The sequence below is a fragment of the Dreissena polymorpha genome, chromosome 9, assembly GCF_020536995.1.
Source record: "Dreissena polymorpha isolate Duluth1 chromosome 9, UMN_Dpol_1.0, whole genome shotgun sequence".
Lineage (NCBI taxonomy): Eukaryota > Metazoa > Mollusca > Bivalvia > Myida > Dreissenidae > Dreissena > Dreissena polymorpha.
Genome location: NC_068363.1, coordinates 57897486 through 57918158, shown reverse-complemented (window position 1 = coordinate 57918158; position 20673 = coordinate 57897486). Strand labels below are relative to the sequence as shown.

Here is a 20673-nt window from a genome sequence, read left to right as displayed (position 1 = left end):
AACCTCTTTAACAGTAAGAATTTAATTCAGTATTCTTTTAAATTAAATATCATATGGTGAAAACATTAACACTATTTATAAAAAAAACGCTTTAGTGGTCTTGCTATGTTAATGATGTATTATATGGAGTTGAAATAATTTATTTCATTTCTTTACCTTTCAACATCTTGCACTTCAATGCTATTTCAGTAAACTGTAAAGCGTGACAAACATAATAAAGCAGAATATGCATATGAATCTGATTTTACACAGATCCACTAACATATAAATCATATCATGTTTGTCTTTTTCCATTTTCGAACGATACTCATCTTAAATGCATTAACTTTGTGAGTAACGGTAGACTAACTCCAATTTCCCAACACTGATTTCCGTGATGCACATTCACTGTGAAGATTTGTAATAAATATTTGTTGTTTTTATCTCAAACGTTATATTTTGCGTTAATTGACAGACGCATTAAATTATTCCTTAATAACCATATGATATCCGTTTTGAATTTGAATGTTATTTATCATTTTCGCCGCGCATCGCATATTTCTCGTCTGCTTGCCGCCATCTTGGGCGTGTGTAAAAACAGGCGTTTACAATCGGGATTCATCGCCTATCATCGGTATCCTCCGCAATATAGAGAGAGATGCGGATAGCAACGTAAATTTGTATTCGGCTAAATTGGCGAAAAATACGTAAGTCAGTTGTTGTTCGGCGACGACTCGGCAACTCGATCGGCACTCGTTCGAAATTATTGCTAAATTACATTGTAATCTTATTGGCTTTATTGGGAAAATTTTGTCTTTTTTTGGGAAATTTTAATCAAATTTTTGGGAAAAAACGTCATTTTTTGCAATTGGGAATCAGCCGAATATCTGCTGTAATTTCTAGCAAAAAAAATCACAGCCTTTGACCTAGTGACCTGATAATCAATAGGGGTCATCTGAGAGTCATGATCAATATACCTATGAAGTTTCATGAACCTAGGCATAAGCGTTCTTGAGTAATCATCCAGAAACCATTTTACTATTTAAGGTGTCCGAGACCTTGACCTTTAACCTAGTGCCCTGAAAATCGATAGGGGTCATCTGCAAGTCATGATCATTGTACCTATGAAGTTTCATGATCCTAGGCCTAAGCGTTCTTGAGTTATCATCCGGAAACCATTTTACTGCTTAGGGTCACCATGACCTTGACCTTTGACCTAGTGACCTGAAAATCAATAGGGGTCATCTGCGAGTCATGATCAATGTATCTATGAAGTTTCATGATCCTAGGCATAAGCGTTCTTGAGTCATCATCTGGAAACCATTTTACTATTTCGGGTCATCGTGACCTTGACTTTTGACCTGAAAATCAATAGGGGTCATCTGCGAGTCATGATCAATATACCTATGAAGTTTCATGATCTTTGGCATAAGACCTCTTGAGTTATCATCCGGAAACCATCTGGTGGACGGACAGAAAGACATGAGCAAAACCATATACCCCCCTCTTCTTCGAAAGGGGGGGGGGGCATAATGAGAAAACTGCCCCACTCCCAGCAGCCATGTTATTCAACTGACCGAAACCATTTTTAAACTCAACTCTCGTATCAAGGAAACAAATGTTCTGAGCAAATTTCATGAAAATTGGGCCAAAAATGTGACTTCTACTGTGTTCACATGTTTTCACTATATACATATAGAGAAAAATGCCCCGCCCACTAGCGGCCATGTTTTTTCACCCATTCCGACCATTTTCAAACTCGTCCGAGATATCAATAAAACCAATGTTTTGATCAACTTTCATGATGATTGGCCAAAAATTGTGACTTCTAGTGAGTTTACAAGGTTTCTATATAGCCAAATAAGGAAAACTGCCCCGCCCACTGGCGGCCATGCTTTTCAACGGATCGGAACCACTTTTGAACCCAACCAAGATGTCATTAAGACAAACATTTTGACAAAGTTACATGAAGTGTGACTTCTACAGTGTTTACAAGGTTTTTCTTTTTTTGACATAGTGACCTAGTTTTTTGACCCGGCATAACCCAGTTTTGAACTCGGCCGAGATTTCATTGGGACAAAGCTTCTGACCAAGTTTCATGAAGATGGGACAAGAAATGTGGCCTCTAGAGTGTTAACGAGCAAATGTTAACAGACGGACGGACATACGACGGACAAAGACCGGTCACAAAAGCTCACCTGAGCAATCAGGTGAGCTAAAAATTGACATTATTTAATGTTGTGAAAAAAAATCAATAAAGTGCTGATCCAAGATTACAACACACTTTACGATATGGCTTTTACTTTTTATATTGGTAATAATCAGTACAAAGAACAGTCCATTACATGACTAAATATGTTTCAAAGAGCCATTGTTTTTTTGGAAATACACTGCAAGTCCAATATATCACGGTCCGTTATATCGTGTTGTCCAATATATCGCGAATCGGCTATGGCTCCCAAAAATCTGACAAGCATAATCCCTAAATAACATGTTATAAAATCTGAGAATTTGCTGATATAAAATCCGTTTCAAAGTTGTATTTTACCCTTTTTTTCACCCACTTTAATTTCTGTTTAATCCGACATACATAATCCAGTTTTAACCAGATTGTTTGCTCTCATTGTTCACCACTATAGCACCCGTGTACCGCGAAAAACAATGACCCAACTAATGCCAAACATCATAGGTCATTTTGGGTGTTACCATTCTCTATTGAATTTGCTTTAAACTGCCGAAACGCACCAGTGCACACATGAAGGTGTATACAATTATAACTGTAAATGTCACAAGTCAATACTGACCTATCTCAACAATCTTTGCGCGTTAGATACAGTGTGAATTTCTTGCTTTTAATTGAGAGGTGAATCATGTCCCTCAGTTTGTCAAACTGCACTACTATTAAAGCCCATGCTTTCCATGAGGTGAATGACGTCATTTTGTACATGGGTCTTATTTGTGCATGCTTTCTTGAACAATAAAACTCGGCAATGTTTATCGGATTACAAATTTAAATATACGCATTTGAAAATACTCACATTGAATAATTTTTTGTGTTATACCAATGAATAACAAATGGATATAACACATAATTCAATACGGTAAGTTAATAGTGTGTTTTGAGATTGCCAAACTATGCTAATGCATACATAGACATGCATGAATAACTCGACAATTTATATCGCACGCCGGATATATCACGGTCGCGATCTTTGGACCCCTTCAACTGCGATATATTGGAGTTGCAGTGTACTTCAAACAGAGAATAAGTGTTTTTGATATAATACTTACTAAGTATCATGTTTCAACTGAAAGCGATAGGTAGGGATAAGGGAAAAGTTTGCATTTTTATTTTATTTGTTAAATAAATTTTCTCTTTTCAAAACGTTCAGTTTGATATTTTAGGATGGCACTGGAAAAAATGATTACTTTTTGATATTGGCAATGGGGCTGAATTCTAAAAAATCTAACACCTTGTACCTTATCAATGAAGTACATGGCGACGGCCCGCTGTCGGACCCTCATCTCCTTGGACTTCCAGTCCTCCTGGTAGTTGGCGCGAATCTTGTCCACACACTTGTGCAGGCGCCGCGCAGTCTCATACTTCTGCCAGTCCTTCTCGCCCTTGAGTCTCGAAGACGGGTTCAACATGATGTACTTGATCTGGCCCTGGATGTTCTCTGTCCAGCTGGCTAGCCAGGTAACCTAGTAATAAGTGAGTCTTGTTCTGTGACAACTGGACTCAATGCACCTGCATTAAGTGTCTTCCCAGATTTGCATGTGGAGTTTGCACAGGCTTATCAATGACATTTTCTGCTTTTATCGAATTTTTTCGTTTAAAGGAAATCTCTTAATAGCAATAATTTAATTAAAAACTTTCTTATATTAAAGTTTTAAAAGTAGAACGTAGTGTTTCGATGCAATTATGATACAATCTTTAACAAGAGCACCGCATAGCGGGTGCCATGCTCGGCCGCGGGTGCAGTTTTGAATATATAAAAGCTTGTCAGATTCTTTTTTAGAGGTCACAGTGACCTTGATCTTTGACCTTGTGACCTGAAAATGGGTGTGGCATGTAGAACTCATCAAGGTGCAGCTACATATGAAGTTTCAAAGTTGTAGGCCGAAGCACTTTGATTTTAGAGCCAATGTTCAAAACCGTAACAAAATGTTGAGGTTTTAGCATTAGGCGGACGTCGGACGACGAGCTGGCTATGACAATACCTCGGGTTTTCTCCGAAAACAGCCGAGCTAAAAATGACGGGCCTTGTTCTAGGAAAACTGGACTTCTGCATCTGCTTAAAGTTGACTCCCATAATAATCTGAAATGATTTTTGTCCACCTCAACTTGATTTTCACTCGGATGAAACTTCGTTTTAACAAAAAATACCCCTAATGCTGAAAGTGTCATTGCTGATTAGCCTGTGCAGACTGCACAGGCTAATATGGGACGATACTTTACACACATGGATTAAGCCCAGTATTCCTAGAGCACAGCATATGTACAAATTGATTCAGCCCAAAACTCCCATGTGTGTACAGACCTCGTTGTCAAACTGGACCTTTTTCCACTTGTGTCCTTTCGGTGGTTCTGGTATCTTGGAATCCCTGTAAGCAGAAACACAATCAATGTCCACACACACATCACATGTAGATCTAAAGGACAGTGGCATTAAATGACTGTCAAAATTGTAGATTATCAAAACTAGGCAATAACATTCCTGTCGAAAAATGCCACTAATGCAATATGCCAGTGCGGTATTCAAAGAGGTTTTAAAGTTGGATTTTTCGAAACACTTCTAAAATTTTCCCAGGAATCAAATGTACCTCATCATAACATGAATCTACACAAAATCTTTGAGATTACCCCAAGGAAATTGGGGTTAAAAATCACACAACTTATAAGTCAGTAAATGTTTATTTAAAATCTAACTATCCTTCTTTTTTGATGCCAGTTTACTTTCAGTTTTAATAAAAAAAATGGTGCAAATTAATTATATAACAAGGGCTGTTTGTAAAACATGCATGCCCCCCATATGGGCTCTAAGTTGTAGTGACAGCCATTTTGTACATATGTTTTTTGTCACTGTGACCTTGACCTTTGACCTAGTGACCTGAAAATCAATAGGGGTCATCAGCGAGTCATGATCAATGTACCTATGAAGTTTCATGATCCTAGCCATAAGCTTTCCTGAGTTATCATCAGGAAACCATTTTACTATTTTGGGTCACTGTGACCTTGACCTTTGACCTAGTGATCTGAAAATCAATAGGGGTCATCTACGAGTCATGATCAATGTACCTATCAAGTTTCATGATCCTAGGCACAAGCGTTCTTGAGTTATCATCCGGAAACCATTTTACTATTTCGGGTAACCGTGACCTTGACCTTTGACCTAGTGACCTGAAAATCAATAGGGGTCATCTGCTAGTCATGATCAATCTACCTATCAAGTTTCATGATCCTAGGCATAAGGGTTCTTGAATTATCATCCGGAAACCATTTTACTATTTCGGGTCACCGTGACCTTGACCTTTGACCTAGTGACCTGAAAATCAGTAGGGGTCATCTGCTAGTCATGATCAATCTACCTATGAAGTTTCATGATCCTAGGCATAAGCGTTCTTGAATTATCATCCGGAAACCATTTTACAATTTCGGGTCACAGTGACCTTGACCTTTGACCTAGTGACCTCAAAATCAATAGGGGTCATCTGTGAGTCATGATCAATGTACCTATGAAGTTTCATGATCCTAGACCTAAGCGTTCTTGAGTTATCGTCTGACAACCACCTGGTGGACGGACCGACCGACAGACAGACCGACTGACCGACCGACAGGAGCAAAGCAATATACCCCTCTCTTCTTTGAAGGGGGGCATAAAAATGGCCTTCTGAGACCAAAAGGGAAAACTTCAGAAGTCTGATGTTGTAACAACACTTTCAACCCTTACTTGCTGCAGTTGATGATGACATCTTCAGGCTGCACCCTGCGTTTCAGCATGCCCTGTTTTGGGTGCTCACCACGCCCCCTGAATAGACTGGGGGGCTCAATGCGGAAGTTGCCGATCTTCTCTTTGTGGCCGTCCATGATGCAGAATCCATACTCCTCCTGTTTAGCTGCATTCTCTTCCTTGAGTTTCTGTTTATTTAAGTAATAGAATACACAACTTAAGTGCCTTGCAATACGACAAATCATAAAATCTATAGGCTACATACAAAAGCATACAAACATTGCATTGGGACTGCACACAATTTATAAATTTAACATGTTTAAACATCCGCTGATATCTTACCAGTTTCTCTTCCTTGGACCTGTTCTTTCTCTTTTCCGACTCCTGCTTGAAGTATTCGCACATGTCACGGAAGTTGCACTTCTTCAGGTCTTTGATCTTCTCTTTCTCTTCAGCAGTCATCACCTGTCAGAGCCAATTTCTCTCGAGTTTATGATAATCTTCAGCAATTCTGTCTATGGTAAATTATCAACATTTATTTCTTAAGCAAATCTATTAACATAATTATGTTGTGTAGCAATTTTCTATTGTAGAAACAAATATGCAATACATAAAATGTATCTTTAAAATTGATTAACTGAAATACGCACAAACCCTCAAGTAATGCATTGATAAAATTTGAATAAAGGCTATGATTTTCAGTTTCATGCAGAGGTTGTTGTTTTTTTCAGCTAAAAAAATAATGAACCAAACCGGAGCTTCCTTGAACACTCTACTAAATTTCAAAGACTTTTCATTGTATGTGCAGTTGTGTTTTATATTTTTTAATTCAGGACTGTAATAAAGACCCATTCCCAATATAAAACAAGAAACCGCCGGAGACGGGTGATGCTCCCCAAAGTTGTTTTTTTGTCACAATCTTGCCCTATATATTCAGATAAAAGGAAACGTCTTGAGGGCACAGTAGTTGGGGGGACAATAATTTTTAATAGAAAATTTCAAAGGGCTATAACTCTGTGAAAAATCATCCAACCAGAACCCGCTATTAATATGCACATCTCCTCTTGGTAGTGAAGCTTCCCATAAAGTTTTATTGAATTATGGTATTTAGTTACTGAGAAATAGCCCGGACAAGAATTGCACTATATGTACAGTTAATGGAAAATTTCGAAGGGCCATAACTCTGTAAAAAATCATCCGACCAGAACCGGCTGATAATATGCACATATCTTGGGAGTGAAGCTTCCCATAAAGTTTCATTGAATTCCGGTCATTAATTGCTGAGAAATAGCCCGGACAAAAATTGTGCATGGACACACGGACGGACAAACGAAACGGCGACAATATGCTCCCCCCAAATTTTTTGGGGAGCATCAAAAGCATTTATTTTCCCCAATTCTTGTTGAATGATAAAACAAGCAACCTTTTTTATAAATGCAAACTTAACTTTTAATTAATCTTACATCCAATTTAAAAGTTGAACCTTAAGATAACATTGAAAACACGTTTAATCTCAGTTTTAAAGTATTTGTAAGCAAAAAAACAACAAAATTTAAAATTTTAGTCAAAACAGAACAAAATTTCCCGATCCAAATAGACCTGGCACCATTTATCGATTTAAAAGTGGTGATAAAAACGCACTGATGAGGCTTGTACCTTTCTCCAGTCCTTAAAGAAGTTATTGTTGAAGACCTCCTTGGTAGTGTAATCGTGGTCCAACATCTTAGCGTAGAATGTAGCCACCTCCTCTGTCTCTTCGCTCAGCCTCATCACCTTGCCTGTGAGAGGAAAGTGAATGTGAGCCTAATTCTGGGAATATAGGGCTTAAGGTGTGGGCGTGAATATTGTCCAATATAAGTCTTCCAGTCCACACAGGATAATCAGGGACAACACATTTCGCTTTTATTGTATATTTTCCTTTAAAAAAGTCTCTTCTTAGAGAAAGTGTTGTTTAGGCAGAAATTGTTGTCCCTGATTAGCCTGTGCAGATTTTTTTTATCCTAAAATGTACTTAAAAGTGTGTCAATATGCCTTAAACAAGTGCTGAGTCAGAGTATATTAAGGCAGTATCAAATTCTATCGTCATTTACCATAATCCTTCTAATAAAGATTCCATTTAAACATGATTTCTGCATGGACAAGACGCTATCCCATACCGAAAAAGAGTGAAAATAACCCCTGCACTATCACACAAGTCTCGTTCTGGGAGAACTGGACTTAATGCATGTGCCTTAAGTGTCATCCCACTTTAGCCTGTGAAGTCTGCACAGGCTAATGTGGGATGACACTTTCCACTTTAAATGGTATTTTTGTTAAATGGTGATCTCTTTTAAACTGAAATTCAGTGGAGACTTCACAGGCTTATCAGGGATAACACAATGCTTTAATGGCATTGTTAATTTTGAGGAATTCTCTTTAAAAAGAAAATCGAGTGTAGCGGGAAAGTGTCATCCCGGATTAGCCTGTGCAGATTTCACAGGATAATCTGAGATGACACTATGTGCACATGCATTTAGCCCAAATTTTGGAGAAACAATTCTCATACCATCATAGTAAAATTTGATTTCATCAGGAAGAGGCTCATATTCGGGGGCAAAAACAGGCCCCTTGTGTTCCAGGAATGTCCACTTTACCCCGCCTTCTGCCTTCTCCTCCTCCCACCACTTCCACACTTCCTGGGGCTCCTCCTTGGCCCCTTTCTTCTTCTTAGTAGGGGACGACGTGGGTGTGGTCGTCTTGGCAGCAGTCTTTGACTTCTTTTTCTTCTTTATGAAAGAAAATTGGCCGAGGTTTTTAGTCTGAATCAGTCTTATTTGACTACAAAATTGCCTGGATGTTCTTGATTTCAATCTAAGTCACATTAGAATGCTTGCATCAATTCATCGCAGGTTTTAATACTGACTTTCTTTCTCAATGTAATACTATTTCTATGATTAATTGAAGCTTTTTATCGTTTGCAGCAGAACTTGATAAAATAAATAAAACACAATAGTCTGAAACATTTTTTATCTTGAAAAACTGAACTAAAAAGGTAAACATTATTGGTTTTGATAATTTATAACTTAAAAGCAAAACAATCAGCATATAAACATTTTTTTTTATGACACAATAAAATGTCAACAAAAGCATTTTACAATTTTCTTAATTTTGAGTACTTCAAATAATCTGCCCAGTGTCATTTTCATTCAATTGTAACCACAAAAAAGAAATAAAGAACTTGGAGTTGAAGTATTTTGACACATATATATTGCATTTGACCTTTGACAATTTTCTGCATAGGGTCATTCAACTCCTGTTTTTATTAAAATGTATTAAAATCCTTTATTTATGCCATAAAGGCTACATACCACACATAACTCATTACCAGCAAGTAACTCAGTAACTCACCAATGGTTTCTCATCCTCATCAGAGTCCTGGGGCTCAGCCTTGCGTTTCTTGCCTGAGGGCGGCGAGGGTTTTGTTGGTGTCGGCTTTTCTTTCTTAACTTTCTTTACTTGGGCCATTCTACAATACCATAAAATTACATTAGTTTTCTCTATTGTTTTATTTTCCCCTTTCAAACATTTTTGTTTAAATTTGACACATTGAAATACTTTCTCTAAGGCGCATTCAGTTAATCATTTACTGTGAAACCATTTATAATCGACAGCACAAAATTTCGTCATTTTTATAAAAATGACGATTTCGTCAGCACTTAAATTCGCCGATTTCTGATTTTGAATTTAAAAAAAATGCGACAGTCAATATCCGATTTGTGTGTAATACATATTCGCGATCAATCGCAGTTGCAAAAAATCGTGGTACGAATGTGGGAACACACTTGAGAATCACTGCAGGAGGTGGGGCCTGTTTGTCACATGCCAATTAACTAGTCTTTTGTTATCAAGGGACAGTAATGGACCCTCTTAATGTATGCCATTCACACATTCATTGTTATGATTAGCGGACAAGTGGGATCGAATAACCGTTAACGAGTGTTTTTAACAACGAAGCCAATTGCCAATAAGTCTTATTCTATTATTATAATTGCCATACTGATAACAATCGTACCTTTATCGGCACCAATTAGGGAAGGTGCGTACAATATGGGTAATAACTAGTGTTAGGAAATTATTTTGTCACTTTTCAATTAAGTTTCAAGTGTACATTTCTGATAATTTTAAGAACAGTAATTGGTCTCAAATGTCACTTTTTACCCTGATATCAACATTAAAATTTTAAACTCTGTGTGTTTGTTCTTAAAAGTAAACTACCGGTATATAAATCAATAATGTCAATAATTTCAACATAAATAAATTGATACATATAAAATAGTAATAAGTGTGGTTAAACGCAAACAATCAAACAACAAACAGCAATTAAAATTTTCTTTATTAATTTGTGATAAATACGCATGTTGATCACACATCGTCATCTTTTCAGTTGGTTTATTGTCTTTCATTGGCATTCGCTGCGTGATGGCTAATATGCAACACCCCTGAAAAACACAATGCACCTAATGGGTAATAAAGTTATAATCAACTAGAAATGGCGCGGCAGAGGCCGACGCGTATCCCCACGCCGAATGTTTGACCTAGGTGTGCCCCAGGGTTGGTAATGGGGCCATGCATAGCTGAGATTGACCGTATTGTCATAAGAGAAGTTCATCATCAATTAGAAGTGAATTGGTGTAGAAATGAAGAAGTTATAGTAAAAGGCAATTTTGGGTGGGTGTGACATATGTGGGCAGGGCGCCCCAGGGTTGGTAATTGTGCCATGCATAGTTGAGATTGACCGTATTGTCATAAGAGAGGTTCAGTATCAATTTGAAGTGAATCGGTGTAGAAATGAAGAAATTATAGTAAAAGGCAATTTTGGGTGGGTGTGGTCTATGTGGGCGGGGCGCCCCAGGGTTGGTAATGGGGCCATGCATAGTTGAGATTGACTGTATTGTCATAAGAGAAGTTCAATATCAATTTGAAGTGAATCGGTGTAGAAATGAAGAAATTATAGTAAAGGCAATTTTGGGTGGGTGTGGTCTATGTGGGCGGGGCCCCAGGGTTGGTTATGGGGCCATGCATAGTTGAGATTGACCCTAATGTCATAAGAGAAGTTCAGTATCAATTTGAAGTGAATCCGTGTAGAAATGAAAAAATTATAGTAAATGGAATTTTTTGGTGGGTGTGGCCTATGTGGGCGGGCGCCCCAGGGTTGGGATTGGGGCCATGCATAGTTGAGATTGACCCTAATGTCATAACAAAAGTTCAGTATCAATTTGAAGTGAATCAGTGTAGAAATGAAAAAATTATAGTAAATGGAAATTTTTGGTGGGTGTGGCCTATGTGGGCGGGGCACCCCAGGGTTGGGAATGGGGCCATGCATGGTTGAGATTGACCGTATTGTCATAGGTGAGGTCCAGTATCAATTTGAAGTGAATCGGTGTAGAAATAAAGAAGTAAATGTAAAATAACCTAAAAAAATGAGTGATAATTTCTGACGCGGCCCCACCCCAACCCCTATAACTTTTGACCCAGGGGTCAGATCAAAATTCCAAATAGTGCAGGGTCGCACATATGCTCATAGCTACCATGTGTGTAAATTTCAAGGTTCTAGTGCTTTTAGTGTAGGAGGAGATAGTGGCCAGGACGGACGGACAGACGGACGGACGGACGGACGGCGGAGATCACCACAATATCCCCACCTTTTTTTCAAAAAGCGTGGGGATAATTAGCGCTAGTTCATTACCATTCTACATAAACGAAGTCAACGCATTCGATACAGCTGTACTGCACACGCGTTTTAAAGAAGTGTAACGTGTCAGTTAAGTACCTTGTGTAATCTACATCCCTTTGTGTCAAAGCCGGATTAATCTTGATTACGAAACAGCAGTGAATGTGTGCATGGATTATGTTGGAATTTAATGCCTCATGTCTACGGTAAAGTTTTAAAATATTGTTCAACTTAGTGTTTGTTTTTGTTCAAACATAGAGCATGATTGTTCGTTAGGATCTTAAATTCGCTGATCCTTCGACTGACGAAATTTATGAAAATTAATGCCTGACGATTAATAATGGTTTCACAGTATCAGAATGATTATGCATGCAACATATATTATAACATATTATATTTAACATATCTAGAAAGATTTGGCACACCAAAATAATTTCTCTTGTTTCTAGAAAACACTGAATAAATAAATGATTGATTAGAATGATTTCACATTAACATATAAAGCACAATGTGAGCAACCGGTTATCAAAATCTCAAGACATCCTAACCACTCTTTCATAATGAACATGATGCTGCATTCAATAAACATTGATGTGCCCAATGAAGCCTTGTCAGTACTAGTTCATACTGATTTATTGGCCTATTTAAATTCATCTTAATCCCAGATTAAATCAATTAGAAGGTGAAAATGAGGTCAGGTTCGAGAAATTCCAGAGTGCTGAATGGAAGTTTTAAAGTAAGTAGTATTGATATAAACCATCAACTTGGGTTTACAAAGAAATTGTTTTACATTCTCAATTTGTCTAAGTCCTATGCAGGTCAAGGTCACAATGAGGTAAGGGTTGTGTGGGTGTATTGATAGTATTTAAAGACAAAACCAATTCTTTCAAAGTTTTGTAGGAAGCATTATTGATATTATATGAACAGATCATTTTAGGTCAACCTTGTATGGACAAAAGACTGGCCAATCACTTTATCAAGCCAGTAGCATAAGTTGAATTGGCAGCTGCTGATACACATAACCAAGAGGCAAGCAGAACATTAGGCCTAATTCTACTAAAACTGGGCTAAATGAATGTGCACAAAGTGTTGTCCCAGATATGCAAGTACAGGCTAATCTGTGACGACACGTTCCACCTAAACTGTATTTCTCAAAGGAAAAAAATAGCATAGTAGCAGAAAGAGTCGTCCTTGATAAGCCTGTGGGGACTTCACAGGTTAATCTGGGACAAAACTTAATGCAAATGTATAAAACCGATTTTTCCTAGAACAAGGATGACAACATTAATCATGTCTTGTTACCTGGCTGACAGTGGCACGTCTTCATCATCATCATCAGACTCGACCCTTTCTCGCTTCACTGGTTTAAGATCTTTTTCTCGCTTAACTGGTTTGATATCATCTGTTTCTTGCTTGAGTCTTGCAGACTAAAGAAGCAGAAAACAGTTCAGAAATAACAGAATACAACTTTTAAGAGAAAACCATTGAGAAAAGCAAAATCACAAGCGATGTTTCTTAACTTGTGCATTTTTGCCATGAGTGTGAAAATAAAGCAAACAACCAAGAATACTTACAAGAGGAATATCATCTTCATCTTCACTTTCTGGTTCAATTTTTGGTTTAACAGGTGATGATTTTTCTTTGACAGGGGATATTGGCTCTTTTTTCACACTCAGAGATTCCTTATCTTGGCTTTCTCTTTCCTTTTGTTCCTTCTCTTTTCTTTCTTGCCTCTCCTTTTCCTTTCTCTCTTTTCTTTCTCTTTCCTTCCTTTCTTGCCTCTCCTTTTCTTTTCTCTCTCTTCTCTCCTTCTCCTTGTCAGAATCAAGATTCTCCTTCTTGCTACTGCTGTTATGTTTATCATTCTCTCCCTCCTTATCACGAGGTTTGTCCGAGGAATGTTTACTGCTTGAGCTCGAGCTATGCTTGTGTTTATCTGATGAGGATGAGCCGTGTTTCTCAGAGCTTCTGTGTTTATCCTTATCACCTTCTTTATCTTTGCTGCTGCTATGTCCGCTAGAGCTGTGCTTATCCTTACTGGAACTTGAGTGTCCTTCTCTGTGTTTACTAGATGAAGAGCTTGAGCCGTGTTTGTGCGACGAGCTTGAACTTGAATGCCCATCACGGTGTTTGCTAGAACTGGAGGAGGAATGGTGTCTGGAACTGCTCGAGCTGTGCTTGTGTTTATCAGAGCTACTGCTGGATTTGTGCTTGTCAGAGCTCGAGCTGTGTTTGTGGTCACGATCTTTGTCGCGATGTTCTTTGCTCTTGCTTGAGGCACCATCCTGCTTGTGTTCTCCTGCCTTCACTTCCTCTGGAAAACCATTCTGCTTATTTTGGTCAACGTGGTTTAAAATGCCATCATCACCATTCACTGCCTTACCTAAGCAAATATACACAACTATGTGTTACTTGTTCAGTTTACGTAAAGAAAAGCATATGTGACCAGATTGCTTCTCTATTTGATGTATTAAAGTAAAGTTGCATGTTGAAACCTTCAAATTTGAAATTTGATGTTGTTGTTTTTAATTCTTTGGTACTTAATGCAAAAATCCATTAAAATATTCTTTCAGAAGCATGTCAAAATAACCATTTTGGTATAAACCAAAATCTTTTAAAGAACAAAACTCTATTAAGTTAGTATAGCTACTTTAAGATAACAAAATAATCATGTTATTACACTATAACTGTGAAGGTTCTGACTCTTCTAGACAAGTTTCAACAGTTTTAGTTTTCATAAAGCCATACTTTGACAATAGAAGACATCCATAAATTGAGACTGATAACATGTCTTTATGTAAAGCACCAAGTGATATTATTTGCTTTGTAACTTGTTGAAAACAACAATAACAACATTCCTAAATATAAATAATTTATTAAATTGCTGTTGTTAAAGGTAAGATTGGTAAAATATTGACAGCGTTTTTCCCCTATATAAAGTTGGAACTGTAAAACGGCACCATCTCAAATGTGACCATTTCTCCCAATTTCAAAATAAAAGTTTCCTATTCACATGAAAAAATTCCCTTTTTGCAAAAGAAAATCGGCGAAGAGTTGCAAACGCATATATTAATCTCTTTTGCTAAAACATTGCACTCTACACAGTGCACAGTGTTTTTTTTTCATTCATAATTGGGTCCTGTACCTGGACCCATTCCAGGGTTTTTTCTCCACTTTTTGGGAAGAAAGCCCATGGCTTTGGAATTGGGAATTTTATCAGTATTTGCATGAAATTGGGAAAATAAATTCATTAGCCTTTTTTTCCACACGAAAAGTCCACTGATTAGGGAAATACTAAATTTGATTTAACTCTTTATAATCATTCAAATTAAGAGAAAAAATCATATAATACTTTATTAGATGTAATTGAATTTAAAATTGAGATAAAATACACATAAGACTTCTTTCTAAAAAAAAAAATTTTTTTTTTTTTGGTTTTTTTTTTTTTTGGAAATTCGGAATTTTTTTCCACATTTTGGGAAAAAAGTATACTTTTTGGGATTGGGAACATAGCCGAATTTCGGCTATAAAATCGGGCCAAAAAAAACCCTGCATTCCCAATGGAAAAAGTATATATATTTTTCCAAAATGGAAACTAAAAATTATCAAAGGAATCTGTTTTTGTAGATCTAGTTATTTTCTGCATCTCCCATCCATATAAGTTCAACCTTAGTAAATATAATACTGGACAAACTTGTATCCCCAATTTTGAAGCATTTTTTACCAAAACAACAACAACAACACTAATTTCCCAATTTTAGCCAAAACGCTGCAAATTTTCCCAATCCAAAGGGACCAGGCCCCATTCCAAACGGTGAAAAAAACACTGCTGCAGCGTGTTGTCAAAACACCCAACACTAAATACAGTTTTGTCCAGATTTTTTGTTAAATCAGTACTGTATACAGTACAAGAAATGATTAAACAATGACTGATCTAAAATACTGTACAGATGTCTATTCCAAATCATTCGCAATATAATTTTGTTTAAGTGAACAACACAATTTTTTACAGAAATTAAAGGATTTCAATGTTCTCCAAGCTAAAAAGATTTATAAGCAAGAACTGTCACCAAAGGATGACTTATGCCCCCTATAAACGCTTGATAGAAGTTATGAGCTTTTTTCGAAACCTTACTTTAACGCAGATTTGAAACATAAACGCGGAGCTTAAGTTCAAGGTCACAGGGGTCAAAATTGTTGTGCTTATGGAAAGGCCTTGTCCATATACACATGCATACCAAATATGAAGGTTATATCTCAAGGGACATAGAAGTTATGAGCATTTTTCAAAACCTAAACGCAGATTTCGAAACCTAAACGCGGACCCTAAGTTCAAGGTCAAGGTCACAGGGGTCAAATTTTTTAGGCGTATGGAAAGGCCTCGTCCATTTACACATGCATACCAAATATGAAGGTTATATCTCAAGGGACATTGAAGTTATGCGCAATTTTAGAAACCTATACACAGATTTTGAAACCTAAACGCGGACCCAAGTTCAAGGTCAAGGTCACAGGGGTCAAAATTTGTGTGCGTATGGAATGGCCTTGTCCATATACACATGCATATCAAATATGAAGGTTATAGCTCAAGGGACATAGAAGTTATGAGCTTTTTTTCAAAACCTAAACGCAGATTTCGAAACCTAAACGCGGACCCTAAGTTTAAGGTCAAGGTCACAGGGGTCAAAATTTGTGTGCGTATGGAAAGGCCTTGTCCATATACACATGCATATCAAATATGAAGGTTATAGCTCAAGGGACATAGAAGTTATGAGCTTTTTTTCAAAACATAAACGCAGATTTCGAAACCTAATTGCGGACCCTAAGTTCAAGGTCAAGGTCACAGGGGTCAAAATTTGTGTGCGTATGGAAAGGCATTGTCCATATACACATGCATGCCAAATATGAAATTGCTATCTGAAGCGACATAGAAGTTAAGAGCTTTTTTCGAAACCTTAAGGCAAAGTGTGACGGACAGACAGTCCGATCACTATATGCCCTCCTTCGGGGGCATAAAAATATCAACACAAACGCTTTCCATGCAGATGACATGTTGTTGTACATACATGTATGCAGCATTAGTTTGCCTTGGAACAAATTTTGATGCAAATAGAAAACAGAAAAACAAATTACCTGTAATGATTAATAATCACTCACTCATTTAAACAATTCTGAATTTTAACAAGAGCACAGCATAGCGGGTGCCAACGCTCGACTGCAGGTGCAGTTTTGAATAAATGAAAGCTTGTCAGGAGATTTTTTTTTATATTATTGGTCACTGTGACCTTGATCTTTAACATAGTGACCCAAAAATGGGTGTGGCGTGTAGAACTCATCAAGGTGCAGCTACATATGAAGTTTCAAAGTTGTCAATGATTTTAGAGCCAATGTTAACAGTTAAGGTTTAGCACGACGCGGATAGCAGACGAGCTGGCTATGACAATACCTCGGGTTTTCTCCGAAAACAGCCGAGCTAAAAATGAGGATCTTGTAGCCAGTGATTTTTTTTGCCCAACTGGGTATAGTACCAGTACCAGCCCAATTGGGAAAATGTTGCGCGAAAAACCCTGAAATTGGGAAAATTATTGGGTGAAGTCTTCATATTTGCAAATTGGTGTATTTGATTTTTGGGGCCCAAATACTTTAAAATTGATAACTAAATGTTGTAAAGTTGTCAATATTATATGTACTTAGGTTCAAGCCATAGAGCTGCATAGGGAAACTAACTAAATGTTGCATTTTTTCAGTTTCCTTCAATCAGGATTTTTTTGACAGCAATTTGGAAATTTATATTTTTTTCCTACTGAGTAAAGTGCTGTTTTTCAGTACTTAAAATACAAGGAAAACAAGAGCTTTGTCACAGATGTGACGAATACCCCCACATGCCGCATTGACACAGAATATTTTGCATGTTGTCTTCACAAAAAACAGCAGACACCATGCTCAATGTTTAAAACGCACTAAGTGACCCCATGACCTAGTTTTTGACCTGGCATGGCCCATGTTTGAACTTGACCTACACATCATCTAGATACAACGTCTGACCAAGTGTGGTGAAGATCGGATGAAAACTACTTGAATTAGAGAGCTGACAACATGCTGAATGTTTAAAACGCACCAAGTGACCCCATGACCTAGTTTCTGACCCGGCATGACCTATAATCAAACTTGACCTAGACATCATCTAGATACACCTTCTGACCAAGTTTGGTGAAGATCGCATGAAAACTACTTGAATTAGAGAGCGTACACCATGTTCAATGTTTAAAAAGCACTAAGTGACCCCGCGACCTAGTTTTGGACCTGCCATGACCCATGTTCGAACTTGGCCTAGACATCATCTAGATACAACTTCAGGGCTTAACACTAACCTTTTTTTCAACTAGCCCATTCGGGCTAGTAAATGCAGAACCTACTAGCCCTGACCAATCTTTCATGTGCCGTTACCCAAGTATTATCAAAACCTTTATATTTATCATTCAACTTGTATTTTCTTGTGCATGGAGATGCACAATTATGATTCAATCATTCTTATTAGCTTGCCTTACTAAAGCTAATGAATTCAATATTCATCTACTTAAGACATCTATTTGTAATCTTCACGCCATTTCAGGAGAAATTTCCTTGTTCTTTTTGCATGGTGCAATTTTATCTCAAATGTTTTTTAAACATCAACTACTGTAAACTGTAAGCCAATATTACACAAATCTCCTATTGGCTACTTAATTCTTGTCAATAGTTAGAATAAACAGATTTCTGTAAGTCATATTACTTTGTGCACATTAAATACATTTTACCTTCTTATTCAGACTTCAAAGCGCCAACCAAGAATAAGACATCCAGATATAATGACAAATTATATGTTGCAAATAATAAACTGCAATATATTTAGCAAATAAAAATTAGCATTTTATAAGGAAACACTCTATGATAATACCTGGTTTATAAAAAAATACAGGCTAATTCAACAAACTGTTTCAAATATTTTTATGCAAAGCGTTTTTTTGTGTTTGAATGACATTTTATGCACAATTTTCTAAGTCTTTCTTGTAAAAAAATGCATTGTTTCTTACCAGATTCCACTGAATCCACGCTATCCCCAGCTCCCTGAAAGTCACAATATATAAATAAAACATAGTTTTAACTCACACATTAATACCAAGGACAGACATCTTGTGTTTACAATCAATTTTGAATCTGAATTTCGACACATCATCTAACAGCGGCGTGGGACTTAGACATTTTTCGGCCATCTTGGACTTTGAAAATTTCAGCTGAAAAACTGAACACAAATTGCAGAGGTAAACATGATAACTGAAGAAAGTCATTAAATTATGACTACATAAAAGTGACTATAGCAGTAGTCAAATTACCTCGTTTTCTCTGAAGCCATGATCGGAATCAACTTCTGTCATTTTTCTGATTTTTAAATTATAGACAAAGGCCGCACGGACTAAGTCAAAACTTTCACAAATGCGCATGCGCATAACGTCACTGAACCGAATATAGCCGATAAACATCCGTCGATCGCCGTAATTAATCGCACTGTTCCGGCCTCCGCACGATGTTCACAGAGGCAGCAAATAGTTCATACAGTCTCTTTCCTATTTTTTGGTGTAATGTGTTTAATTCTACGTATATGTTAAGCGTAAAATTCATCAGCCAGGCATAACATGAAAAATCCGTTTAAAAGAGCAAGAATTTTCTCGCTAATTAGGGGCAGATCGTACGAAAGTAACTGGTGTGGCATAAACTTGAGACAAATATTGGTTGTTTGCTTTTCGATCCCAAGATTTATCGGCCCCGGTTAATTCAGGCTAATTCGGTCCCAATTTCAGGCTCATTCGGCAATTGTACAACGCTTTGTGGCCCAAATTTTAATTTGAATATATCGTTATAAATAAATTGGCCAATACTCTTTATAATTATGGGATATTGTTTATCACAGTATAATACTATTGTTAGGCCTACTTTAGTTGATTCCGTTTGGCTTCAATATTCCTTTTGCCATTTGCTTCAGGTAAGTCGTCGTCGACATGAGGATTTAGTATGCTAGAGACGGCTTTGAAATAAAACAACCTATATAGTTATTTCGTTTGTATTTCCGAATGACATAGGTACCATCGTTGTGCTAGAAATTTTACATTTTTTAATTGCGTTTATTTATTTATTTTTTATTTCAATTACATTTCCACAAGTTTATTGTATATAGAAAGAATTGAAAACATCAGAAAAACAATTGGGAGTTGTAGTCTAGCCTAGTCTAAAAACTGCCGAAAAAACCTTAATGACCAAAAAATTCACATACAGTGAACAATTGTAAACAAGCATGCAATCGCGTAATAATTCTTCAATAACTTTTTAAATATTGAATGCATCTACAGAATTTATACCGAGGACACGTTAAAGTGATATCAGTAGATCATCCTGTGCAAAAGGATAATGTTGCACAAGTATGGTAAATGTACAAACCATTCAAAAGTTCGGACGAAAACATTGCAAAATCAGCCGTTGTCAGCAAAGTTGAAACCAGTAAAGATTTTTCTTCCGTATGCCCCACCAGCTGCTTGCGTACGTTATACCACATGTCTTTAGAAGTTCTACTCATTTTAGTCGTATATTCTAAATCAGTTCTTTCCAAAAGTGTCACATCTGTATCAAGATCATATTCAACCAGAAGTGCGATATACGTTGCCTAAATGCAAGAATTGTCAGCAATTTTACGTAATTTACTAACTGTACACAGAGACGTAAATAACATGTTATCTAAGTCTCTGCTGTACCCTTCTCTGAACTTCATTCCAACCCAACTATTACAAAAAAATCTCCATATATAGTTGCCATTTATTTTTCAGAGCAATTTTATCATTTTATGACATTCAATTATTTAATAACATCTGTTTTAGAAATGGTGTTAACGACATGATTAAAACGAACAAAAATTAGATATCCAATCAGAAGGTTACATCTGCGGTAGCAACCAAACATTGTTTAAGGGAATTTCATGATAATTAATAACGATCTGGGAGC

General features: G+C 37.0%; 1 protein-coding gene across 3 annotated transcripts in view; it reads right to left on the bottom strand.

Annotated features, from left to right (window-relative positions):
* The window catches only part of LOC127845784 (DNA topoisomerase I, mitochondrial-like), a 36898-nt gene extending 17755 nt beyond the window's left edge, over positions 1-19143 (bottom strand). Inside the window, exons 1-11 of one of the 3 annotated variants that reach the window (XM_052376925.1) lie at positions 19017-19143; positions 18717-18750; positions 13218-14026; positions 12946-13070; positions 9321-9438; positions 8479-8695; positions 7590-7711; positions 6276-6398; positions 5934-6121; positions 4524-4587; positions 3460-3684 (exon numbers count right to left, since the gene is read on the bottom strand). In XM_052376925.1, coding sequence (XP_052232885.1) covers positions 3460-3684; positions 4524-4587; positions 5934-6121; positions 6276-6398; positions 7590-7711; positions 8479-8695; positions 9321-9438; positions 12946-13070; positions 13218-14026; positions 18717-18750; positions 19017-19130 — 2139 coding nt within the window. In that variant the 5' untranslated portion in view covers positions 19131-19143. Of the gene's footprint in view, positions 1-3459; positions 3685-4523; positions 4588-5933; positions 6122-6275; positions 6399-7589; positions 7712-8478; positions 8699-9320; positions 9439-12945; positions 13071-13217; positions 14027-18716; positions 18751-19016 lie in introns of all 3 variants that reach the window. The other 2 variants (XM_052376926.1, XM_052376924.1) reach the window with 2 other exon arrangements.
* Between the last annotated feature and the right edge of the window lie 1530 nt (positions 19144-20673).